This window comes from Zeugodacus cucurbitae, chromosome 2 (assembly GCF_028554725.1).
Source record: "Zeugodacus cucurbitae isolate PBARC_wt_2022May chromosome 2, idZeuCucr1.2, whole genome shotgun sequence".
Lineage (NCBI taxonomy): Eukaryota > Metazoa > Arthropoda > Insecta > Diptera > Tephritidae > Zeugodacus > Zeugodacus cucurbitae.
The window spans coordinates 57,502,613-57,528,344 of record NC_071667.1 but is presented as its reverse complement, the minus strand read 5'-3'; the positions used below and the strand labels follow the sequence as shown (position 1 = coordinate 57,528,344).

At 34.9% G+C, this 25,732-nt stretch overlaps 1 protein-coding gene across 5 annotated transcripts in view; it reads right to left on the bottom strand.

Annotated features, from left to right (window-relative positions):
• LOC105214547 (filamin-A) overlaps positions 1-25,732 on the bottom strand; it is a 97,715-nt gene that overhangs the window by 61,076 nt on the left and 10,907 nt on the right. The window contains exons 1-2 of one of the 5 annotated variants that reach the window (XM_054236083.1): positions 20,763-22,116; positions 15,233-15,572 (exon numbers count right to left, since the gene is read on the bottom strand). In XM_054236083.1, the coding sequence (XP_054092058.1) occupies positions 15,233-15,572; positions 20,763-21,755 (1,333 nt within the window). In that variant the 5' untranslated portion in view covers positions 21,756-22,116. Of the gene's footprint in view, positions 1-15,232; positions 15,573-20,762; positions 22,117-25,732 lie in introns of those variants that run through there. The other 4 variants (XM_054236084.1, XM_054236086.1, XM_054236087.1 and 1 more) reach the window with 4 other exon arrangements.

Here is a 25,732-nt window from a genome sequence, read left to right as displayed (position 1 = left end):
TACATATGTACTCGTAAACAGTTCTTTGATTATTATCTAGAACAGTTATGTAGTTCAAGTGTGTGTGTGGGTGTCATAAAGTTTTATTTCCTGCATTTATTTTCTTTTATTAGTTTTTGTTTTGTTTTTAAAAGGAAAGTTTCGTAAATCAAGACACTGAAAAAGTCTTTTAGTGGCTGTCATGAAGGCATTCGGGGAGACTATAATCAATGTGATTTACGACTAGTAGCAGAATAACGTATTCTTTGCTGTTTAAGGACAATGATCACTTTTTTATAACATTCAAAACAGTTTTCCTTGGATTTTTTATTAAAGAGTTATGAAGTTTGTCTAAAAATATAATGGATCATCCTGTATAATTTCTTAATGTCATACATTATCTTTCTCAATATGAACATTAAACCTAATTGTCTTGCTCTGACTTGCTCTCTCGCTATTTTCGTACATCAATTATGTCTTATCTTAAATTGTTCACTTTAAAATAATTGAGTGATGAATGTGGACGTGAACAAGATCATATGATATACTAACGGGTGATTTTTTTGAGGTTAGGATTTTCATGCATTAGTATTTGACAGATCACGTGGGATTTCAGACATGGTGTCAAAGAGAAAGATGCTCAGTATGCTTTGACATTTCATCATGAATAGACTTACTAACGAGCAACGCTTGCAAATCATTGAATTTTATTACCAAAATCAGTGTTCGGTTCGAAATGTGAAATCCGCTTTTTTATCGACAAATTTTGTTCAGCGATGAGGCTCATTTCTGGTTGAATGGCTACGTAAATAAGCAAAATTGCCGCATTTGGGGTGAAGAGCAACCAGAAGCCGTTCAAGAACTGCCCATGCATCCCGAAAAATGCACTGTTTGGTGTGGTTTGTACGCTGGTGGAATCATTGGACCGTATTTTTTCAAAGATGCTGTTGGACGCAACGTTACGGTGAATGGCGATCGCTATCGTTCGATGCTAACAAACTTTTTGTTGCCAAAAATGGAAGAACTGAACTTGGTTGACATGTGGTTTCAACAAGATGGCGCTACATGCCACACAGCTCGCGATTCTATGGCCATTTTGAGGGAAAACTTCGGAGAACAATTCATCTCAAGAAATGGACCCGTAAGTTGGCCACCAAGATCATGCGATTTAACGCCTTTAGACTATTTTTTGTGGGGCTACGTCAAGTCTAAAGTCTACAGAAATAAGCCAGCAACTATTCCAGCTTTGGAAGACAACATTTCCGAAGAAATTCGGGCTATTCCGGCCGAAATGCTCGAAAAAGTTGCCCAAAATTGGACTTTCCGAATGGACCACCTAAGACGCAGCCGCGGTCAACATTTAAATGAAATTATCTTCAAAAAGTAAATGTCATGAACCAATCTAACGTTTCAAATAAAGAACCGATGAGATTTTTCAAATTTTATGCGTTTTTTTTTTTTAAAAAGTTATCAAGCTCTTAAAAAATCACCCTTTATATATGTTAGGAAACTCTGGTAACCAAGTACCAAAGTTTGGTTAGGTTTGGTTAGATTAGTCTGGTAGGCCAACAAACCACACATAGACCAGTTTTAGTCCTTAGCAATACCAGATTGAGTGCCGTCAAGTAAAAGCTTATGTGTTTTCACTATCGATCCCTCATCCAGACTCTTATACTGTGAGCCCACCAAATGCTGTAGCCATTGTCTTGTCAATGCAGGAGAAACACACCAAAGGTGCTCCATTGTTTCTGAAGAACCAAAAAGTCTACCAAAAATTCCAGGAAATCATAAATAGTTTGGTTTCTTCTGAGTTTATTATAAAACATCCCCCATTTTTCAGAATAGTGCAAAAGTAAACACTAAAAGTTCTTCTGTTTTATTTGACTGTTTTTGGGTTCCAGATACTTTATTAGAACCCACTCTATATTTTCGGAGAGATATAAGTCTGAAGTAATTGCCGAATTATGTCCTTAAGTTCATCACGCTTTATTTGCCTCCATTTTCAGAATTGCTTATCAGCTACAATCGTGGAAAGTCTATAAGATCGTCGTATCTTAAAAATTGCTGTAATCGCAAAATACTATAATAGAAAATTTGTTTAGGCATGTTTTTGTTGTTGTAATTGTTTTTTTCTAGATTCTCTGGTTCAGATGCCGGTTGAGAACCTTGGCAATACTTCAGATCTCTGTCTGTTGGATTTTGCGTTCTTCAAGTTGGTCTAGAACTTTGCTTCCGCCGTTTTTTTTTTGTAAATTTAAGTTTTTTTTTATAAAAATGGTTACAAATGTCGATGAACCTCAGCCGCACTTTTCTTGGAATTATAAAAGAAAAGCAAAATTTCCCGCAAATGTCGAGAATTCGGCTCAAAAAGTGACATTTTCAGTTTTGAGAATAAGTTTGGGATGCAAACAGATCTCTACAAATATTTTGTTGGGTTAATGTTGACACAAATGTCCAAGATCGATATAAAACAATTTAATCGATTTAATCGACCAGTGCTCGACTCTAGAGACATCTATTGGAAAACGGCGGAAGCAAAGTTGTAGACCTAATATATCTGTCAAGGAAACTATTTTTTTAACTTTAGTTTCTTAGAACATTATAGGTACACTCAAAATGTAATTTCTTCTGCTGGAAGAGTTCGTTAGTCAAAACAACAAAGTAACAGCGAGAGCTGTTGAATAAGCCAAAGAAAAGCTCCATTATACTATAGAATTCATTTCGTATAAATGTTAGTTGGCAGCGTAGAAATTATATCCGATAATTCGATGAGACTTGAACGCGATAACTCTGAGTAGAAACTTTCGATTCTTTGCATATCTTATCTAACTCCACTAGCAACTTTTTACTGTTGACAAGTGACTTTAAGGTAGATAGCAACCATTTATCTAGATTTTTGTCAAACGAATACCAGAAAGTAATACCAATAACTTGACCTGAAACTCAGGCATAAACGTTAAGTCCATTAACGACAAATGATTTTACAACCGGCTTATTTATACCACACTCTGAACAAAGTGAATGGTCAATCTTATTTTTGTTTTTGTATAAATTAAACACGTACAACTTAATTCCGGCAAATGAGAAACGAGAAACATTTATTAAAACATTCAAAGCAATGACAAGTTAAATGAACAAAGCACCGACTAAACGCAGTAAGAAAACCGCTAGTTAAAACGAGGAAAGTAAGAGCACCACAGTAAACGTTAAGCGAAAAAAATCGCAGCTAAAAACACACAAACACAGTTACTCAGAATGCAACAACAATTTTTGCAGCACACTTAAAGAGCCAATGCAATGTGCCACATGACACATGCCACACCATGACGAGCGACTGACTTAGTGGTTGACTGTGAAACTGACAAACTGACTTGCAGCATTGTTTCACTAGCCGATGGTGGCTTACTCGTGCTAACCGGCTAGATAAGCGGTTGTTGGCTAGTTGTTGGCGACGAACGCTTGGCTTTAATGGGAGCAAAGCTATTGACTTTGTTGCGCTGCAGCTCCGAGGCAGATGCGCTGCCGATGATGACGATGAGCCGCCAACTTTTATATGCTTTTATTGGTCAACGGCAAAAAGAACAATCGATCACGCTTAAGATAAACAGAACAGGTCGGCGCACGCGTGCATTGTGAGCGATTGCCAACACCAACCAGTTAGTTAGCAGACGCGCAAAGCGTCGACTTAGCGCTCGCTGGTGACAGGGCATACAAGTGTGCCACTGCGAATACTGATGAGACGAAATACAGCCAACAAAAAAATCTCGAATGGACTCGCAAGTGCCACTGCTGCTTGAGATGAGTGTGGAAGCTTTCTTTTTTGCTACTGTACAAGTACATGGCGTTTGCGCATGCGTGTCAGCGCATAAATATGCGCAATGTGAAATTTGCGGTTAAACAAATACAACAATGCAGCAGTAGTAGAGGAGGAGGGCAAACGCACGGTGACTAGGGTGGACCAAATGAAAGCCATTGCGCCAGAGTGTTAAGTGAGTGGCAAAGGCGAGCTGCTGCTGGCAGTTGAGGTGAAGTGGCGGCGCGCAAGAGGTGATCACCGATAGCCTCTTTCTTATGTACATACATTGTTTCCAGTAGGTATTTCCAGCAGCACCGCTTCATACAGTTGTCTAAACATGTTGTAAGAACGTGCGGCTCGCACATGTTGGCGCGCATGCGCAGAGCAAGTAAATTGCTGATATGATGCGCAGGCTTTTAACACATTGTTGACAATTTCCCGACAACTTGAGCGGTGGTGGCATTGGTGGAGAAAGGAGGAAGCTGCAATGCATGTGCGTGCGTGCGTTAGTGTGTATGGAAAAAGTCAGTAGCTCAGCAACTCTGTACGCATACGTGGGTAATTAAAGATGTAGAAAAATACGGATTAATACCGTAAAAGGCGTTGGCCGATTAAAGTTTAATTCTGAATTTAATTAATATTAATTGTCAAGCAGCCGAGTTGCAGAAAAACTCTAAAGCATTAATATGTTTTATTGGCAATTAAGCAATGTAAATTGGAGTTGTTGTTGTTCTGTTTTTTCTAAATATTTGATTTCTAATTATGGCATACGCTGTAGGAAGTCGAGATGATACAAAATAATTATGACATTGTAAGCGGATCATAACGGTGGATAACAGTTTATTATATACTTATAACGGTTAGTTAAGTAAGCGAATTCAATGGGGATTCAAACTTCAAATCGAAAATTATAGGTTCGCAATATCATGTAATGGTCTAAAAGGAAGCATAGATATCAGGTGTGATCTTACTGAAGGTGGAAATTCCAAGAAACCACTTATTAAATTAGTCATTAATTTCTTCAATTTATAACTAACTTAAGACAAATTATGAAAAAAGAAGTTCTTCAATAACTAACTTTCTTGAAACCGGAATACTAACGCAAAATTTCATGTCATGATTTTAAAATACAGGGTGCCTAATGAAATCCGCTAGCAAAAAAATATTAAATAACTTTTTTTCTATTTAATGAATGTGGTTAATTTTTTTTTTATTTTGCAGATTGACTTTTACATTTAACAAAAATGGACAAAGAGAGTATAGGCGCACGTTTGGCGGCAGTGCTCCGAGCAGATGGACCATAATGAGGCTTGTAAACAATTTTGCCGAGCATGGGACAGTCAACAGAAGACCTTACCATCGAAACCCTTCAGTTCGAACGGAGGAAACAATCGCTGCTGTAGCTGCTGCCATACAAAACAATCCACGTGTTTCGACAAGAAGCTTATCTGCTCAAATGGGTGTAAGCAGACAGTCATTACAGTCAGTTATGCACAAAGATTTGGACTTATTCCCATATAAAATTCAAATGGCCAACAAACTGAACGCTGCAGACTTGCCGATTCGCTTGGAACTTTGCCAGAAGAGGATGGAAACATGTTGAACTGTCTTTTCATGTCTGACGAGGCCCATTTCGACTTAAACGGCAACATAAACAAACAAAATTTTCGAATATGGAGTGCTTCCAACCCACAGATACTCCATGAGACGGAATTGCATCCACTTCGTGTCACAGTGTGGTGTGCAGTTTCATCACGCTGCATTGTCGAGCCCTACTTCTTCGAAGAAAACGGTCACACCGTTACGGTTACTGGAGACGGTTACTTGAGCATGTTGAGAGAGTTTTTCTATCCAGAATTACGTCGAATGAGAATTTCTTTCAACTCTGTGTGGTTTCAGCAAGATGGTGCAGCTCCTCACATAGTCCAACCCAATAAGCTGATATCCAGAAACTCCACATTCCGTTGGACACCCAGGTCGCCTGACCTTACTGCACCAGACTTTTTCTTGTGGGGTTATTGCAAACAGGAAGTCTACAGAGCAAAACCAACAAATTTGAATGAACTAAGACAATCCATTCGAGAAACAATTGCGGCTATTCCTGTCTCAACTCTCCAAGCAGTAATGAACAACTTTTTGATAAGATGTCGCACATGCATCAACGAGCAGGGGGGCATTTAAATTCCATTATTTTTAAAACTAATTAAGCTATATTTAATAAAATTGAATGAGCTTTAACATGAATAAAAGAAAAATGAATTCCATACACTGAGAAAAAAAGTATTTGAGTTTCTTAATGTAGCAAAATTCATCAATATTTATCCAGATTTCCTAATATCAAAAAATATTTCAGTTTTTCATGATATTCTATGACCAGCGTAATACATCAAAGTCGGATCTACGCTCACTGGTAGTAGTGATACCTGAGAAGAAGAAATTTATTATCCGTGCGTTAGGAGCTATTTTGAAAAAATATCTCATATATCGACCATTCTTCCTAATGTTATTATTTCTTCATTGTCGTACTTTGGGCTAATGTACTTGGAATTTAATGAGAGTTCGTTGAATGTGAGCTTTTTATTGGGAAAAAACTATGTATACTACTACAATGACACCGTATTTTGCTTTGAATATTTTCTTATTTTATAACCATAAATATGAGTGGGGATTTTCACCGACGAAAAATATTTCCATTATTTCTAAATTTCTATTTTTCTAGATTCCCTTGAAGCATCTCAGTATCCAAACTGCCGCTAAGCCCAGTATTTAGAATATAAAATAAATATTTTGTTGCTTTTTTTTGGTATAAATACAATCAATTTTCCTCGTATGGTGGCACATATTCATGCTGCCAAGTAACTACCATGGCAATTCGCATTTTATTGACTTGCCGTGACACCTTTTCTTTCTCTTACATTCCGCATTTTCCATAATTGCGTGGCTTTTCAATTTTCTGTTAACTATGCAAATTAGCAATTTACAAAAAGCATAAAACACTCTCCAATAAACAGTCATACAAAGCTGATTGTATATCTATCTATGTATATGTGTTGACGTGTAAGTGTGTGTGTGCGTGTTGAGATGAGTTGAGTTGATGAGGTGTTGGCGTGAAGTTCCATTTAACACGAGCGTTGTTGTTGTTGTAACGCAAGATTACATTAAGAATTTCTCACAAAGTGGCATTTTTAAGAGGTCAACTGCTGTAGAAAGGTGACTGGTGAAAGATAAACACTTTTTTATAAGTGTGTGTGTGTGAATAACTATTCAGAGAATGTTTTGCAGCACGATCAAGTGTGGGAGCAGAGTATAAAATGGAATGTAGGAAGAAATGCCTTTAGTAAGCTTATTGGAGTTGGAGTTTGAATCTACGATCTCTTCCAAGATTTCATATCGGGTTCACTGGTATCAAATTATTTAAATTATTTTGCGAATTTAGCAACGTTTAACTCGCTAAAACTTAGAGATTGGCGTAACGAAAATCATATAATCATTGTCAGCACTAAAATCATAACCTAAACTGACCTAACCTAACTTAACCTAAATTGAGCAACTAAAAGCTTTTACCTTCAAGTTGTCTTTTACTTATTTCAAGTGGCTAGTGGATCCTTTGCTTTCATAAATAAATTTGAAAGAAAGAGAGTAGAGGTCAGACATTGTTAGCAAAGAAGTGGCGAATTGAAGGTGATTACTTAAAAGCGGGAGTAATAGCAAGTAAATAGTTTATTCTAAAAAATAGTTTTTTGTTGTTAAGCCTCTTGTTTAACTCTAAACTAAATAATTTCACTTAAATATACTTAAAAAGTTATTCTAAAAATATCAGCAAGTCATATATATTTTTATTATAACAGCGCTCTCTGTCTTTATCACATTTTTTTTAAGTATTTTTTATATCTTATCGAAAGTGCAAAGTAATTTAAGTTGTTTGGCTTCTTTTAACTGTATTAATATATCAATTTGCATATAATAATAATTTTATGTACATATGTATCTTTCTTTCTTGAAAGTCCGTGTGTACCTTATCGAATGCCCATAAATTTGTGTATTCAATGGGCTCATTGCTAATTTTGGTGCTTTGTCAAACACTACAGCTGATAGGTTCTTATCTCAGGAAGAGTACTTATACATATAGAAAATATATTATATATTTTATAGTAGTTGTATATATGTATATGCGTTCAGGTATTGCAAATTTATATTGCGAAAACACAATCTTCGAAAAACAAAAATCGCCAAAAAGCAAAAGTGAGCAAATATCAGCGATTAGATCGCAGTTGGCAAACATGCAGGGAATTTTCAAACATACACATATACATACTTAGGTATATATATAAGTATATATGTACGCGAACATTTCTGCTCAGAGATAAACTTTTATGCAGACCAAGGTTTATAATTAAAGGTTATGTACAAATGAAGGTTGATATTATTACATAATATATAAATATTTTTGGAAACATGGAAATATTTATATTTAAGTAGTGTTTGTACTCAATTATCCCAACAAGGGAGCAATTAACTAATTACTCATTTAAGGGGTTATATACAGTTAGACGGCCGAAAAAAAGTGAATTTTCCAGAATTTTTTCTGAAAAAACTTTTTAATTTATTGAACCAAAAATTTATACACATATTATGGTATCTTTTAACTGTATTTTAAGACTTAGTACTAGTAAACATATTTATTTGAAAAAGAGCTACAGCTGATCTCCAGGAGATCCTCTCAAAAAAGACGTTTGGGGGTGACCACTATGTCTCGGAACTGGATAATAATGTTAAATCTAGTAATTAATCGAAGGAATAAGCAAAATAAAAGTTTTTGACAAAATGGCGGTTTCTCAAAAAAAAAAAAAAAATCGATTCTTCACCGAAATTTCGGCCTTAAATTGTTTGAATCATTTGAAATTAAAATTAAATTTAAATTGTTTGGATCATTTGAAATTAAAAAACCAAACAGATTTCGTTAAAATAATGTTAAATCTAGTAATTAACAAATTAACGAAGGAATAAGCAAAATAAAATTTTTTGACAAAATGGCGGTTTCTAAAAAAAAAAAATCGATTCTTCACCGAAATTTCGGCCTTAAATTGTTTGAATCATTTGAAATTAAAATTAAATTTAAATTGTTTGGATCATTTGAAATTAAAAAACCAAACAGATTTCGTTAAAATAATGTTAAATCTAGTAATTAACAAATTAACGAAGGAATAAGCAAAATAAAATTTTTTGACAAAATGGCGGTTTCTCAAAAAAAAAAAAAAATCGATTCTTCACCGAAATTTCGGCCTTAAATTGTTTATAAAAAAAAATATTTATCGGAGAGAAAAAATCTTCGATTAATTACTAAAAAATATATTTGAGAAGGTCGAGGTTAAAATTTGAGACTAATCGGTCTAGCCGTTTTCAAGTAATGTTGGTCACCATTTTGAGAAAAACGCGTTTAAAGTTTGGACCTTGTACTTCCAAGCACTCTGAAACGCCTTTTCAAATTTGCTTGTAACTTTGAAAATATTCACCGGAACGATATGAAATTTTCTGTGTGTATTCTTAAATATATATACATTAAGAAAATGAAATAAAAAAATGGATTTTTTGAAAATTCTAACTGTATATAATATTTGTGTTTGTTACTGATTGCCTATTTGCTTCGTAAACGGCTAATTGACCAAATTAAAATACTGTCTGAAACGCATAAAATAATTAATTAAGTATTGATTGCTTAATTGCTTCATAAACGGCTAATTGACCGAATTAACATACTGTCTGAAACGCTTACAACATTTAATAAAATATCTGTCATCAGCAAAATATAATTAAGGTCTCAATTAATTGACAATTAGTATTTATAAGAATAACTTTGTAAGATATTTACACAAAACTTTGAAAACTGTTATAGAAAATCTAAATTTTTTTTTTAATATAGAAGATATTATCTTCTTCTTCATTCTTATAGTTGATTTTATGGTACTAACAAAATCTAAAAATAAAAAATTTCTAAACCTAATTGATAAAAGTAAACTAAATGACTCAATTATGAGCTTAATTGTCTTAACTGTTCGATAGTTTTGGTTTTATGACGTACATATTTATATATAAACGAAATTATTTTGTAGCATATGTATCTAGATATGTTATGTAAACAGCTTTACAGTATCTTATCTTATCAATGCAACTCCGATAGCTCAAAAAGTTCACTGAACTCCTTAAATGTAATTCTGATCAGAATTGTTGATTATAGTTTACGATTTATCTATACAAACTACCATAGATTACGGTGTTGAACTGATTTGGGGCAAGAGGCGCTTCTCTATTATTTAAAGGGATTTAAAATTTGGTTTGTTTGTTATTAGACCTATCAATTTTATATGACGATGTATAAGTCTAAGTATTTAAATTACAATTTTGTAATTAGAAGTAGAGTAAAGTTAGAGGATTAGAATAAGTATAAGGTTCGTTGATTTAGATATGATTATTGGTATATTCAAAATTTTATTTTGGGGAATTAAGCTTTGAATTAACAAAACTGAGTTAGAATTGGAAATGAAAAACTATAAAATACATATATAGCCTCTACTGCTACTTTATACAAATACATATGTAAATCTATAACTGAGTTATTTGAGACATAAAGCAAGTGACCTGCCAAGTCTACCTTGTATCAATTACGCTTGACTGATATTAGGCCAAGTGGATATGCGAATTAATTTACTAGATTTGATATACATATAGGTATCTATGTATCCAATTCAGTTATATATCAAGCTATAAAAATTGTCAATATGAAATGAAATTATAGTAGAATGGCTTAGATGTGATAATTAATGAATTATTTTGGGATATTTCTATTTATTTAGTAATGTTTAAAACTAAATTTTCAATGATTTTTATTCTTCTTCTTCGCTCTGCAAGCCAAACTATTTTTTCCAGATTATTTATTATTAGGTCTACAACTTTGCTTCCGCTGTTTTCCAATAGATGTCTCAAGGGTCAAGCACTGGTCGATTAAATCGTTTTATATCGATCTTAGACATTTGTGTCAACATTAACCCAACAAAATATTTGTAGAGATCTGTTTGCAACCCAAACTAATTCTCAACCAAAAAAATGTCACTTTTTGATGCGAATTCTCGACATTTGCGGGAAATTTTGCTTTTCTTTTTTAATTTCAAAAAAAGTGCGTCTGAGGCTCATCGACATTTGTAACCGTTTTTATACAAAAAAAAAACCTTAAATTTACAAAAAAAAAGGCGGAAGCAAAGTTGTAGACCAATATATAAAATTTTAAAAATACTAAAAATAAAAAAAAAAATAAATTTTATATTAAAAAAATCCACTGCACTCATATGACCGCATATAAAAGTTAAATTATTCATATACATATACATAAGTAATTATAATGACAATGTGGCTTTACATATGACAACCTTTTTAAAAATGTATTCAAATTACACAACATTCTCCAAAGCGACAAATCCGCAAATCGAAGTATGTACCTGCAATGATGGTCAACGGTGGAAATGACATCATACGTCACTCACTGGGTTACGAGTGCCAAGCGTTTGACTCATAGCTACATATCTACATACAGACGGACGGACAGACATACGTGCATTCATTATAATGAGTATTATTTTTAACTTTCATACGCAAAAATATTTACAAACATAATATATAGACAAAGCAAAAACAAAAACAAAAACAAAGAAAAAGAAAAATGGCATAGCGTTTCAAATAAAATGAAAAGTGAATTTGTAGCTCATTTGCACGCTTCGCTGCAATAATTATATATGACTAATTTTATGCACGCCGTAAAGCGGTGTGGGATAAGGAAAGAAACATAGTGAATAAGGCACACAGCGTGAGCGATAACTAGTAGCAGAAATATATTGTATATATTCCAAATGATTTATAGCAAAAAACAAAAAACAACAAAAAACAAAATACCTGTAAAACGTGATAAATGGCGTTTTATATATTTTTGTCAAGTTCTTTGTAGAAGGTATGTGTATTCACATAAAAGTCAACAGGTGTGCTTAAATAATACAGTTTAGTAAATAATTATTAAAGCACATAATGTAGTATTTATTAAGTTGCTTTAGAACTTTAAATAAATTAAAGATAATTTTTTATTCTTGTATATATGGGTTTTGCTTCTCCTGATTAGTTGCCTTAGTATCAGCTGATCGGTCAGTTGAGTTGTCAGTTTGTCATGGAACTGCATATCTTAGTAATTTTGTTATTGTTGGAATATTTGAAGAAATGTTTTTAAAGCTTTATAGATCATATTCTCTAACCACCTTTAGCATCACTAGGTTTTTTTTTGGTATAATTAATTTTGGTATAACTCTCAATTTCAGTATTTTTAAGAAACTTAAGAACTTCTTGCAGTATTTTAGCAATTTCTGTGGAAAAGAACGCCTGTTTCTTTAATTTTCAATGAAAAAAATATTTTTCGAGTAGTAATAAAGAACTAAATAGTCGATCAAACTGGATGCGTGATCTTACATGTTATTGAGACATATGTATGTATGTACCTTTTGGAGGCCAAAATTAAATTATTTGGCAAAATTAGCATATTTAGGGATCATTTCGAAATCCAAGAATACCAAAGACCAAGGTCGTTATTGGACTGTATGTCTGCCAAAAAATGCTTGAAAAAGGTTGGTCAGCTGTGGGTTCAAAAAGATGGCGTATTCTGTGCGTTATTAGCAGACAGAATACCTTTTGGAAATTCATTTTCAATATGCACTTGGGAAGGGAAGGGATTGAGTGTTTTCTAATGAAATTGAATAAATTGACTCAACTTATAATTTCGAAAATCTATCCCGAAAACACTATGATCGGTTTCATGACAAAATTTCCTCAGAAGTATCAACAGATGCTTAAAGCTAAGTCTAGCAAACGGGTCATATTTATAGTTAGGTTAGGGTAAAATTAGCTTACGACTTTTTCAAAGAATTAAAATGTATTTTAATTAAGCAAAAGTTGGAATGCACTGATTAGTGAAAATATGATCATATAAGAGTTTAAATGTGTAATTGAAGAGATTATATGAGCAAAATGTTTGCTATTTGGATTATTGTATTTCAATGTGGGCTAATCGCTGCGCAAATATTGATAATACAAATTGCATTTTGAATGATATGACAATGATTTGTGAACTAGATTAAGTTTTTGTGTTCAAAAGAGCATATATGTATATATGTACAGACTCAACACAGATTTGAATGTAAATATATTTGAAGCAATTTTTTTATTATAAATATACATATACATATACAACTATTACACACCACGACAAAATCGACTTATTTTCAATATTGGACCAGACTAATATTTTTGGGAAGATTTAGTCATAAGTAATACAAGTGTATTATACGATTTTCGGATTTTGCTTTCAAAATCGAAATATTTTAATTCGAAGTTCAAAAAACGGACTTTTGAAAATATTATTATCAATTACAGGATATAGTTATTAGAAACCCCAAAAAAATTGAAATATTCTACATTTTCCTTCTCTGTATAAAGCTATCCGGTTAAGCTTAAATGACAGATGCTATGAAAATTTGATCTTCGAAAAATGAAAAAAAATTATATTTCGACAAATATTGGACCCCTGGGTCATTAACTAACGTGTAGGTTCGTAGCTCTGAACAGTTAATAATTAGAAGCATTTTGAAAAAGATTTCCATATTTATTAATAGTTGAAACAGCAGAAATTAATTATTTTGGTAAATAAATATATATATTCCATAAAAGCTCAGTTATAAATGCATATTTCATGCACGAGCCACTCGTTTTTAGCGCTAAAATAACTAATTGCAATGCAAAACGCCTACATAGCCGTAGTGAGAGTGACAATAAACCATGCAACACATGAGTATATGAGTATTTGTTATTGTATTTGTAAGCCCATAAATATTTGTGCAACTTCAAGTACCCGCTAAGCCACCGCCGAGGATTTGCGCCATTTGGAAATGACATCATTTGTTTGCTATTGACAAAAAACAGCAGAAAAACGGCGACATTCAACGAACGCGACGGGCAGTCATTGACATACATATAATTACTACATATAAACATCAATATATATGTATGTATGTATACAAAAAACAATAAAAACAAATATTGAAATTGTAAGTAAAACGGGCTCAATGAGTAAGTCTTTTCATCATTTACTTGTACTTGGAGTGGAGCCACAATTATAGGCGCTCGTCTCAACTACGCCAGCGTTGCAATCACACATGGAGTTGCATAAGTAAAAAGGCGAAGAAACTTATCGCCATTATGTAATAATACAATAATATGGAAAATATTTTTTTTTTTTTTTGTATTCAATGAAAGGCGTTGCCATAAGGTTCTCAGATCGTTAAAGAATTTTTATATGCATTTTACATACAACATTTTTATATGGAAAATAATGTGCGACTAATTGGGCAACAATAAATGAAAAGTGCCATTAAATTCAATTTTAAAAAATTTCAGTTGTCATTTTATATTCTATTTTTTTGTGTCAGTGTGTGTGTGTGTGTGTAGGCTGATTGTGAAATGCATTGCCGCTAAGAGTAAATCAACATGCGCCGCTTATAATGTACATATGTACTTCTATAACTTTCATACTTGTTGCTTTACACATACAGTTAAGTACATAAAATTGTAAGTATGTATGTATGTGTAAGGCTTGTAGCTGCTTTGTGATATCATCGACTTGACCGTGAAGTCATTTGCCACCAGAATTCAACTGTGTGTGACGCAAGAGCGATATATCGTTTAATTCTAACGCTTCGTTAGATTCAAAAAATGTTTCAAGTGCTGCAGACGAGCAAGACAAGATGTGTTGAGTGTCATGAAACCGCCCCATATATACATATACATATATGCACCAGCACACACTAACATATAGTTGAGCACACAGTCTGCCTTTTAGGTATCCACGAAATGTTAGCTTCAATTTGTTTGTTGTCGCAAGTTGTTGTTCTTGTTACATTTTTTTTATTATTTGCCTTTGAACGGCCCGAAACTCGTTTGAGAACTCGATTCCCAGCCAGCGTCTTGTCTAACGGGCTTTGCCGCACAAACGCAAATGTGTCTGTGCGCGCATTTGTTAAGCGTAACGCGTACGTTCACTGCGTCGCTTTCTTCACCGCCCCTAATACCTTCGTACGTACCAGTAGTGAGCGCGCTGCTCCACAAATTTTTACGGGTTTTCAATGAATTTGACTAACCCGCATGACAGGTAAAATGAAATTCAACTCATCCTGAGGCAAACAAAATTCAACAGCACAAATTTTTGCGCACAAATACTCACGCGCATGCGTAGCTGCCAGAGCATACGCTCAAGCGCATAATTCATACAAATCCCTAACAAATGAGTTTCAACTAATATTCCTAGTAATTTCCTATTTATAATATATTTACGCATAAGCTATCTTCAATGTCAATTCAACGTTGTGTACTCACCGATATTGACGATCTTGATGTGCTCCTGTTCGAGGAATTGCAACGCCACCGATACGTTTTCCAATTTTTGACTACGGAATGTTGGTCGCTTATTGTATTTGGGCATACGTTTCTGCGACAGCACCTCGATCAGCGCGATCAAGCGTAAACCATCGGAGAGATCGGTTTCCAAATTGTTAATGTTGCGATCGATGGTCTTCAGATGTTCGTTGGCCCAACGTGTGAAGGTGTTCTGTTGGATCTTCTTCCATTGCGCATCCTCGGCGAGATCACGTTCGGCCTCCATGTCTTCGTCGAAGTTCTCGTCGTACGGTTCTTGGTGTTGGTAGTAGCCGGATGGCTGCATACATTTTATTGAGAAAATGTGAAGAATTTCATAAAATTATTAAATTGTATTTTCAGTTGTAAGAAGTTTTATGTATTTTGATATTTTAATGTATAATTAGTAAGTGATTATGAGTATGAGCTGATTAAACTAATCGGTGCTGAACAGTGTTTGCAAGAATGCTCGAGATTAATAGTAATATGCATATAACATTTATGAAGAAAATACTTGTAGATATGCAAACATAATTATTTTGAAATGTTAGAAATTCGCAGAATGTGTTATTTGGGGTTTTATCAAACAAAAATAAAATTAAAGCTAAAATTTGCTATAAAGTATGAAACTTTAATTTCTCGAACTTCGAAACCCACAAAAGTTCTAAGAATGTGTGTGTATTTTCAAATATATTTTTAATGTTAAATAATATGAGCATAGAAGATTTGCAAAACATTTTACATAGAAAGGGATCCTACAGATAAAGGTTGTATGTGGAATATACATAAGTGGTGAAAGACGAAATATTTATAAGTAAAATAAAGAGTAATTCAAATGAATAGTTCTCTAACATAATACCATAATTTTAACAATTTTTTTTTTGTGAGTTGAAAAGTCTTCAAGAAAATTCCTAACGGTACATTAATAGATTTCAAAACACAGTGGGATATTATAATCGGCGCATAAATAAACAATATTCGCTTTCCTGGAGCTACTGAAACGTCTGGCAATTTTGAAATGTCTCACGAAGTAAAATGTTCATAATACGAGTTGAGATTATTTGTATTAAAATATTTTTATAAAATTCTATTTATTTTTTAATATTATTTTTATTATTTATTTTAGGTGAGCATATTCCTATATACGCTATTTTATTAGATTTTACATATATTTTTTTTGCCTTATTCCTCTAACCGAATTGAATACAGTGGAAATTCTTTATCACCATAATCCACAAAAAAACTTTGAGTTTGAGAGACTTTAGATTTATTTATTACGTCCTGGTCGAAATGTTCGATTTATGGAAGGAAATTTGTAAGAAATTTGACTTCTATTGGCCATTCAAGAGATCAAGTTATGGAGTACTTCGAGTTAAGGAAGTTTGAGTTATGGATGTAAATTTGTATGAAATTTCATTTCTAAACGCAATTTACAATTCAAAAGTTCGAGTTATGGACGTTCCATTGTATATATATATATATATGGAGTAACTAAAATACCGATTTTCTAGGAGAGTAATCCCCGCTTAAGTGCCCCCTCTGAACATGCAAGACTTTCGAGCTTTTTCTCAAATATATATATATATATATATATATATATATATATATATATATATATATATATATATTTGGCGTAGGAACCGCTTTAAGCGATTATAGCCGAATCCACCAGAGCGCGCCACTCATTCCTCCTTTTTGCTTTTTGGCGCCAATTGGAAACACCAAGTGAAGCCAGGTCACTTTGCACTTGGTCTTTCCACCGGAGTGGAGGTCGTCCTCTTCCGCGGCTTCCTCCAGCGGGTACTGCATCGAATACTTTCAGAGCTGGAGTGTTTTCTTCCATCCGTACAACATGACCTAGCCAGCGTAGCCGCTGTCTTTTTATTCGCTGAACTATGTCAATGTCGTCGTATAAATCGTACAGCTCATCGTTCCATCGCCTGCGGTATTCGCCGTTGCCAATGTTTAGAGGACCAAAAATCTTGCGCAAAACCTTTCTCTCGAAAACCCCAAGAGTCGTCTCATCGGATGTTGTCATCGTCCACGCTTCAGCGCCATACATCAGGACGGGAATAATGAGCGACTTATAGAGTTTGATTTTGGTTCGTCGAGAGAGGACTTTACTTTTCAATTGCCTACTCAGTCCAAAGTAGCACCTGTTGGCAAGAGTGATTCTGCGTTGGATTTCAAGGCTGACATTGTTGGTGTTGGTCTCAAATAGACAGGCATTTATGCGGGAAATGCTCTTAAGCGGGGAATTTTATATGTACATTTAGAGAAAAAACAAAGATGCCGCAAAATATGGTCACTTAAGCGGGAAAGGCACTTAAACGGGGGGCACTTAAGTGGGGATCACTGTATTAACAATTCCTATTGCCAGTATAAAAAAATTATATTTGAAGACTATCAATGTAAGAAATACTTTTTTCTAATGATTCTTTAAAATACTATATTCATAGTCTGAAGCAGTTATATGTGTCATTTATAAGCCAAGCTTCCGAATATCATTTATTTAACCAAGTAAAAAGTGAAATAATGCTTAAAATGTCAACAGTTTTCCAGAAAATTTCTAGATTAGTCACAATAAATAATTCTTCAAGCACAAAATATTTGATATTATGCGTCACCGATTATGAGTCGTGGTACGGTTCCTATACGTGACTTTTTCAAATTTATTATTCTGAGATGGTTGCATAAAGTAGGCTCTTAAGGTTTGGGTACTTTTTTTATATTCCATCTGTGTTTGTTCTTATTTACTTCTACTTTCTCTACTTAATAAAGCTTCGGAGCTTTCTTGTTCTAGAATTTCACATAGAATAAAATTATCGTACTTTCTGAGTGTTTGTACTTCTAAGTGGGGAAATATATTTGTGTACACACTTGGACTATTTTTATTATATTTTCCGCAAAATGGATCATCTAAACTAATAAAAGAGTGTAGAATAAAGTTAGTGCTATGCATATATCTTTATGTTAGACAGACTGCTAGTTAAAAGTATTATTCCAAGTATACAGAATGACTTAATTTTAGGTAATATAAAATAATGAGTCTTGAGCGCTTTCTCATAGACAATAAATCATTATGGCAAGCTATTTCTTAACTTCATACTAAAAGCTCTGCGGAAGCCCATTAAGCTTCGCTTGTAGACATATAGACCCAGAAATCATTGTTTTCTGATGTTTATGATTCTGAGACAGGGTGAGTTTTATATATTATATTCAAATATTATTGAAGACAACTTAAAAGGTTCTAAAAAATATCAAAATATTGAACTATCTCGCGTACAGTCGATTACAATCTATACTACTATTATAAAGAGGAAAGATTTGTATGTATGTTTGTAATGAATAAACTCAAAAACTACTGTGCCGATTTAAAAAATTCTTTCATCATTGGAAAGCTACATTCACCCCGAGTAACATAGGCTATATTTTATGCTAGAATCTCAACTTTCTGGAAATAGTTCCCAGGTGAGGGTCTCAAAAAGACTCCGTGTTGGAGAATCTAAATCTGAAACTGAAAATCGTCTTGCAAGTCATTCTCTTCGCATCGCAATCGCGTGCCAGAAAGTCGAGTAACGAGCGCTCGCAGCTGCTTGCTGAACAAAATTTCAAAACCTATTACTTATATAACTTTAAAAATGTTTGTATAAACCCGTGTAAAGCCGGAGCGGTCTGCTAGTATAGTATAAAAACTAAAATTTCAACAAAACTGGTATTGCAAGGGTTAAGCTACATACATGCGTGAACAAGAGTTTCGTCTATTTAAAGTACTTGTTGCATGTAGTCAACTTTTGTGTTTGATGGATTTAAAAAGAAAATTCTACTAAGAACCGTGTGACTCACAGTACTTCGCTGCTGACTGATTAATAGTCGTGTATTTCTGCGGTGTGCAGCTAATAGGTTTACAAACACGCATCAAATGCAGGCTTAGTGGAAATGCTTGTAGAGAAATTATTCAAAAACTAAGCGCATTACAGAGAGAATTGCTCACTCTACTGGCCGTAAAGCCGGTGAAATGTTTGTTTTTATTTTATTTTCTATTTCAAATTTGTTTGTGAGTTGACGCATGTGTTTATGGATATGTAAATGAAATGCGTGTAAAGCTGCGACAATAAATGGTAAAACCGGCTAGTGGCATTAACCACGTCAACAGCGGATTTGCAACCTACGAAAATATGTAATGCTGCCAGGTATGTAGGTGAGTACATGCATATATATTTAATGTAAGCTTGTAAGCCTGATAGAGAGTGTTATGTGTGTGTGTGTGTGTTAGGAAGCATACCGGCACCGCCCAAGTGGCAGCAGCCGAATGAGTTAGCGCAGACTTGGGTAAAAAAAAATACAAAATTGAGAAATACTTTTTATGCATAATCACAATGTTGCATCTGGCAGCATGTCATGTTGGCTGCCAATCGACAGCCACGCTCCAGATTTTCACACAGAGAGACTGCTGAAATATGCATATATACATACATATGTCTGTTTGTATTATATTTATGAATTACTTTTGCCTTGCAGCTACTATTAACAAGGCATTGCACGTAACGAGCTACTACAAGTTCAATTATTCTATTACATTTAAGTATATAGAGCTGTATTTATATTCATATTTATGGCAGGCTGGCTTGACACTTCACACACTCGTCGCCGTGCAACGGTGCAACGGGAAAACCAGCACTAGAAAATGTTGACATGCACACCGGCTTTGCTGGCCCTCGACGCGCCGCTTTCTACGTTGGAACATTGCGCGTGCCACATCAGCTGCCGCCATGAAAGGCGCTCGTTGGCCATAAGTAAGGCGAACAGCCACACTGCCACAAACACTAAAAATTGGTGTGTGTTTGTGTTTGCCACACTGCGGCACTGCTGTCATGCAACGCTGTGACGCAACGAACGCGCGACCGGCTTCGGCTGGCAGTCATAAAAGTGCCAACAAACAAGAAGAACCGCAAGATGTGCTCCATTCTTAAGGTAGGTATTAAATGAAATGTGTTTGTGGTGTGGAGGCACAATAGCGGGATTGAAGGGGTTTCGGCTGAAAAAGAGCGTCACAAGCATTGCCGGCAAGAGGAGCGGATACACTTTTTGTGCTGGCTTTGCGTTCACAAGTGTCTTTGCCACTGCTTGTGTGGCTATGTGTTGAAGTTGGCTGCTGAAGTGCCTGATTTGTTATTGTACACACACACACATTTTCATTTGTAATTATGTGCAAAGTAATCGACTGCCTGCCTGCCGTGTGAAGTTCATTAACATTTTCATTAGTTGCGAAATGTTAATTTGCCTCAACAAGCAGCATTGTAGAACTCAAAAGCTTTTATACGACAACAACAAAAAAAATTTGATTATTAGCCTCCGCAGCGCAGCGTTAGGCAAAGCGGTTAAAGAAGCGCTTTAAGCATACTTTTGGCATTCTTTCATTGCTTTTTCACACAAAATTTGCTATTTGTTGTTGTTGTTTTTTGGATTTACAACACCAACAGACACACACCTGTTGATAGTAATCGTAGTTGTTGTTGTTGTACGCTGGATAGCCAGACACTGCCGGTTGGTTGTAGTATCCTGCGCTGTTGCTGTCCGGCGGCGTATAATTTATGGGCTTATTGCTATTGCTATTGTTGTTGTTGCTGTTGTATTGATCGCGTATCGCGTAGGTGTTGTTGGCTTTCGCACACGCGTTTGTGTTTAAATTCACGTTCGACAAGTAAGTATTTGGCGTTCGAGGCGTGAAATTGGCGTTTGCACTCGCGTTCGCGTTCACGTTCGTATTCGTGTTGTTGTTGCTATTGTTATTGTTATTTTGCTGATTTAAATGAATCGTTGCCGTTGACGTTTGACCGTAATTATGTGGATTATTACTAGTATTACCGATTGGCTGCACTATTTTCGTGGACGCACCACCAATTTGTTTAGCACTCGTTGCGTTAGCGTTTTGTTGTTGTTGTTGCAGTTGTTCTTGCTGTTTACTTGCTGCTGTCACTTGCAATTGACGTACTGCTTGTTTTTGCTCTTGTTGCTGTTGCTTTAAATGTTGCCTTTTAAATAATTCACAATCCGTTACATCCGTCTGCGCACGCGGTCCATCTTCAACTGAATTTTTCTTTCTGCCAACATATGAATTTACTGTCTTTGTTGCTTCGCTCGTCGTCGTCGTCGTCGTCGTCGTTGCCTTCTGGCCCACAGTACCGCGCGTTGTTACTTTGTTAGTGCGCTCCAGCGACGACGACGACGATACTTCTTCTCTCATTGTGCGCGTTGTTGTTGCCTTTGGTGTTGGGGCTACTCTCATTGGTTTTGGTATTGTGTTCATTGTTGTTGTAACCGCATTGATCGTCTGCGCTCCATTATAACCGGCATTTGTGGTGGGCTCAACTCCACCACGACGCAGTGGAGGATTACCGGCATTGCCCGCGTTGGCAGCGCTGTTGACGTTGGCGTTGGTATTGGTCGGTATGCCGCCACCGGCGCCACGATTGCCATACATTTTTGCTGAGCAACAGCAACTCAGCTCTCCACAATTTGTAGGGTTTGTATAATGACGCGCTTTGTTATTATTCTTTGCTTATCTCTCTGCGCGCTGCTCACTCCACCTTTGCCGTGTCGTGGTGGTATCTGTAATTAACCGACTTTGCTTTAACCACTTCGCTGCTGATATTCACCACACTTAGCACTTACTTACCGGTTGTTTTGACTAGCTTTTAATTTTTTGTCTCTTTTGGTTTTTTTCTCTTTTGGTTTTGTTGTTTTTTTTATTATTTTTTGTTATTTTTTATTGAATGCTTACAGTTTTGTTATTGTATTTGCTATTGTTGCTTTTATTTGTGTAATATTCGTGGCTCTCATTGAGCTGCACTCAGCAAGTTCATTTGTTTACACTGTAAATACAGAAGAGCGTCAATATTTAAGCCGTGTGACACAAGTTATTTATGCCGCTGGTTATCTTCTCCAAATAAATTTAAACGCTGATAAAGTTTCTAAATTTTGGAGAATTTTGTACAATACCTAGAAATATGCAACTGAAGTGTTTTTATTTTATTGCATAATTTATAGTGAGTCATACAGCCTGGTTTGGTCTGGATGACTAACTTTCACATAGATGTTTATAAAACATTTATAGAAGAACAATTGATGAAAGCGAAGCGTTGACCATAAGAATTTGTTAAAGATACATACATATCTAAATAGAACTAAATTCTTATCAACAGTTTTCTATTCCATAATTTCGCAAATGAAGGCTAATTCAACGACTTTTTTTCGAAACTCATTCTCAATACTCAATCAATAAGATTGAATATATTTCCAGAGATAATGAATTCATCCATTTTTGATCCCATTGATTTTCTGCACTAAAATGGAACAGAAACTCCAGCATTGTAAAATGCCTTTCACGTTCAATTTGGACACACTAAGTGATATCGGAGTTAACGGATACCAAAGTAAAAAGAAAATATAATTAGTTTCAGAATTTTGCTCCTTACTCCATATTCAATTAGCCTTGGACCAAAATTTTTACTGATTATTTTTTTTCAGATATTTGGTCGAGCTTCTCTGCCTATTTTATTATACTCTCGCAACAAAGTCCGTCCGTCCGTCTGTCCGTCCGCGTAAGCTGTAACTTGAGTAAAAATAGAAGGCTAAGTTCGAAGATGGGCGGAATCGGACCACTGCCACACCCACAAAATGGCGATAACCGAAAACACATAAAGAGCTATAACTAAAGAAGGCACAGAAGTGCACAATTTTTAAATGGGAGTGGTTCCGCCAACTAATGGGTTATTTGTAATATTTCCCATGCATCCAAATTATATGTTGTGAAAATTAGCCAAATCGGTTCACAAGATATTTTACTTACTTGTTTTCTTATAGGACTATAGTTCCAAAATCTTTCTGAACGATAACTTAGACAGCTCTAATCTGATTGCCTCTTCGATAAAAAGGATTCAGTAATTGGCTATAAAGTAGAAATTCAAATCATAAGATTGCTACTGATGATCTTTCGTTTCTTATTGGGTTATTTTATACAAAACGAGTTACCTCAGGGGACCTACTACGTTATTGTTCCATTAGTTCGGTTCAAAATGAATAATTTGTATAGTACTCAATGGGTAAGATAATTATACAGGCTTCATGGCCTATTGCAGATAGATGTCAGGCGGTATAGTCTGTCGATAAAAAATTCATAAGGTGATGGTTTGCAAACATTCTGTTAATCTATATAAAATTAAACGTGTTGAAAAAATATAAATTCTGAATTTAAGACTCTTAGGTGGTCATATTATTGTTGTTGTTGTTGTAGTAAAATAGGTTAGGTTAGGTTACTCTGGTAGGCTGAAAAAAAAGCCACACATAGACCAGTTTTGGTGCTTTGCGATACCAGATGGAGTGCCGTCACTCAGTTAATGAGGAGTAATCATCCTTTAGGATGCCTTCGCTTGTTGCGAATTTCGAATTCCGGCTTTGTGGCTTCACCAACGAAATCTCTTTCAGATTAACGTAATGTGTACCCCCCAAATGCTGAAGCCGTTGTCTTGATAATGCAGGACATTCACAGAAGAGGTGCTCCATTGTTCCTCTGTTGCCTTGCTCTTGACATTTCCTGCAATCTTCGCGATCTATCAGCCCCATCTTGTAGGCGTGCGCCGCCACAAGACAGTGACCAGTGAGTATGCCGACCATGTAGTAAAATAACTTTTCTCAAAATATTTTAGAGAATACTATTGAAATGGCAATGTAGAATCGAAATCTAAAAAGAAAAGTTTTCCGCCTCTAGTTCAAAATAACTGTATTTTGCTAGAGAAGCAACTGTGTTTTTAAATTAAAGAGATTGAGGATTGTTGTTAACAACTAATAAAGTTCTTACTTATAGACCAAAATAAGTCTATATGAAATTAATTTATTATAATCTTCTTCTGATACTGACATTTGAGAGAGAAAAAGAGAGGGTTGGGTAGAATTAGAGAATATAAATTTCAAATAATTTCATCAGCATTTAAATAGTAATTAAAATTGTAATAAAAATCGCGAAAAATAATATTATTAAAATTTGAACGAACCACATTTCAGAACTTAAAATATTTCACTTTGATCATTTACTATTTTTCTCAGTGTAACACTGTTATCAGTCTGTTATAGCAGTCTGTTACATATATGAAATAGCTGTTGTGATCAAGCAAACAACACTATGGAAATTCTCAATTTTTCAGACTCTCACAAACACATACACACTCTCTCACTATCGCTTTCTCTCTCGGAGCGATGTGAATGGAGAGTGCCATAGTGACGAGATCATGTGGAAGAGGCGTCCGTACAAATTGAAAACGCCATTCAACAGATAGGAATGCGCCTACCTCATGATAATCACACATTTTTTCACTGCCCAATTGTTTGTTGTTTATTACACTGTCTGTCTGCGTGCACTGGACGAGAGCGTGAGTGTGCGCCTGTGTATGTGCAATGTTATTGTTATTGTTATTCAATACAATGTTGAATTGTTGTTGAATTTATATGCAAGTGAAATGCTTGACTGCACTGCAATGAATATATTGAATAAGTATTTGTGTTGCTGTTGTTATTGTTGTCGTTGGCGTATCACTCTCGCTTAACTGCTTAAAATGAGAGCGCCTGACGATGATGAGTCGTCGTCAGATTTTATGTTGTCGTCATCGTGAGTCGAGTCGAGTCGACTCGTTAATGACGTTTTGATTTGTGACGATCGACGCTGACGCTGCCTTTAATTATAGGTGTGTGCGCGTGTGTGCTGTTGTTGTTGTGCTTGCTGTTGCGGTGTGCGTGAGTGGCGTGGTGCGTGATGCGCGCGCTCTCTCGATCAATTTGAGTTTCTATTTTGCGTGCCAAACGGCGCGTGTTTTAGCTTTGATTTGTGTGGCATATTGGAATGTTTGCCTTGCTGTGCTGTGCCTTTTGTTGTTGTTCTTGCTTTTTTGTTTGTTTGTTTAAATAGCGATGTGTTGAGGCGTTTTTCATTTTATTTATTCATTTATAATCACTTTCGAAATACGTTCGAACATTTTATGCTCGCTTATCACCATAAATATGTATGTTTATGGAGTGTATATGTACATATATATGGAGATATCTGCATATTATAAATTCATCACTTATTTCGCTATTTTTATATTACTTTTTTATGATTTTTAATTCATTTTCAATCACTCACTATGAATCAACCGCTATCTTAAATCACTTCTACGAATATTAACTCGAATTTTACTCATTATTATTGTTATTTCCGTTACCGGTTTCTTTCATTACCAAGAAATATACGTATTCATATCATAAATATAAATGTGTATGTATATATAATACATATATACATTATAAGTGCTACAAATATATGCACTTGCCTCATCATATCACAAAAGCATTACTCACACAAACATTAGTCACCTATTCTATTGTTTTCAATGCCGAGAAATTCAGCTAAGCCTAAAGGTAGGCTTC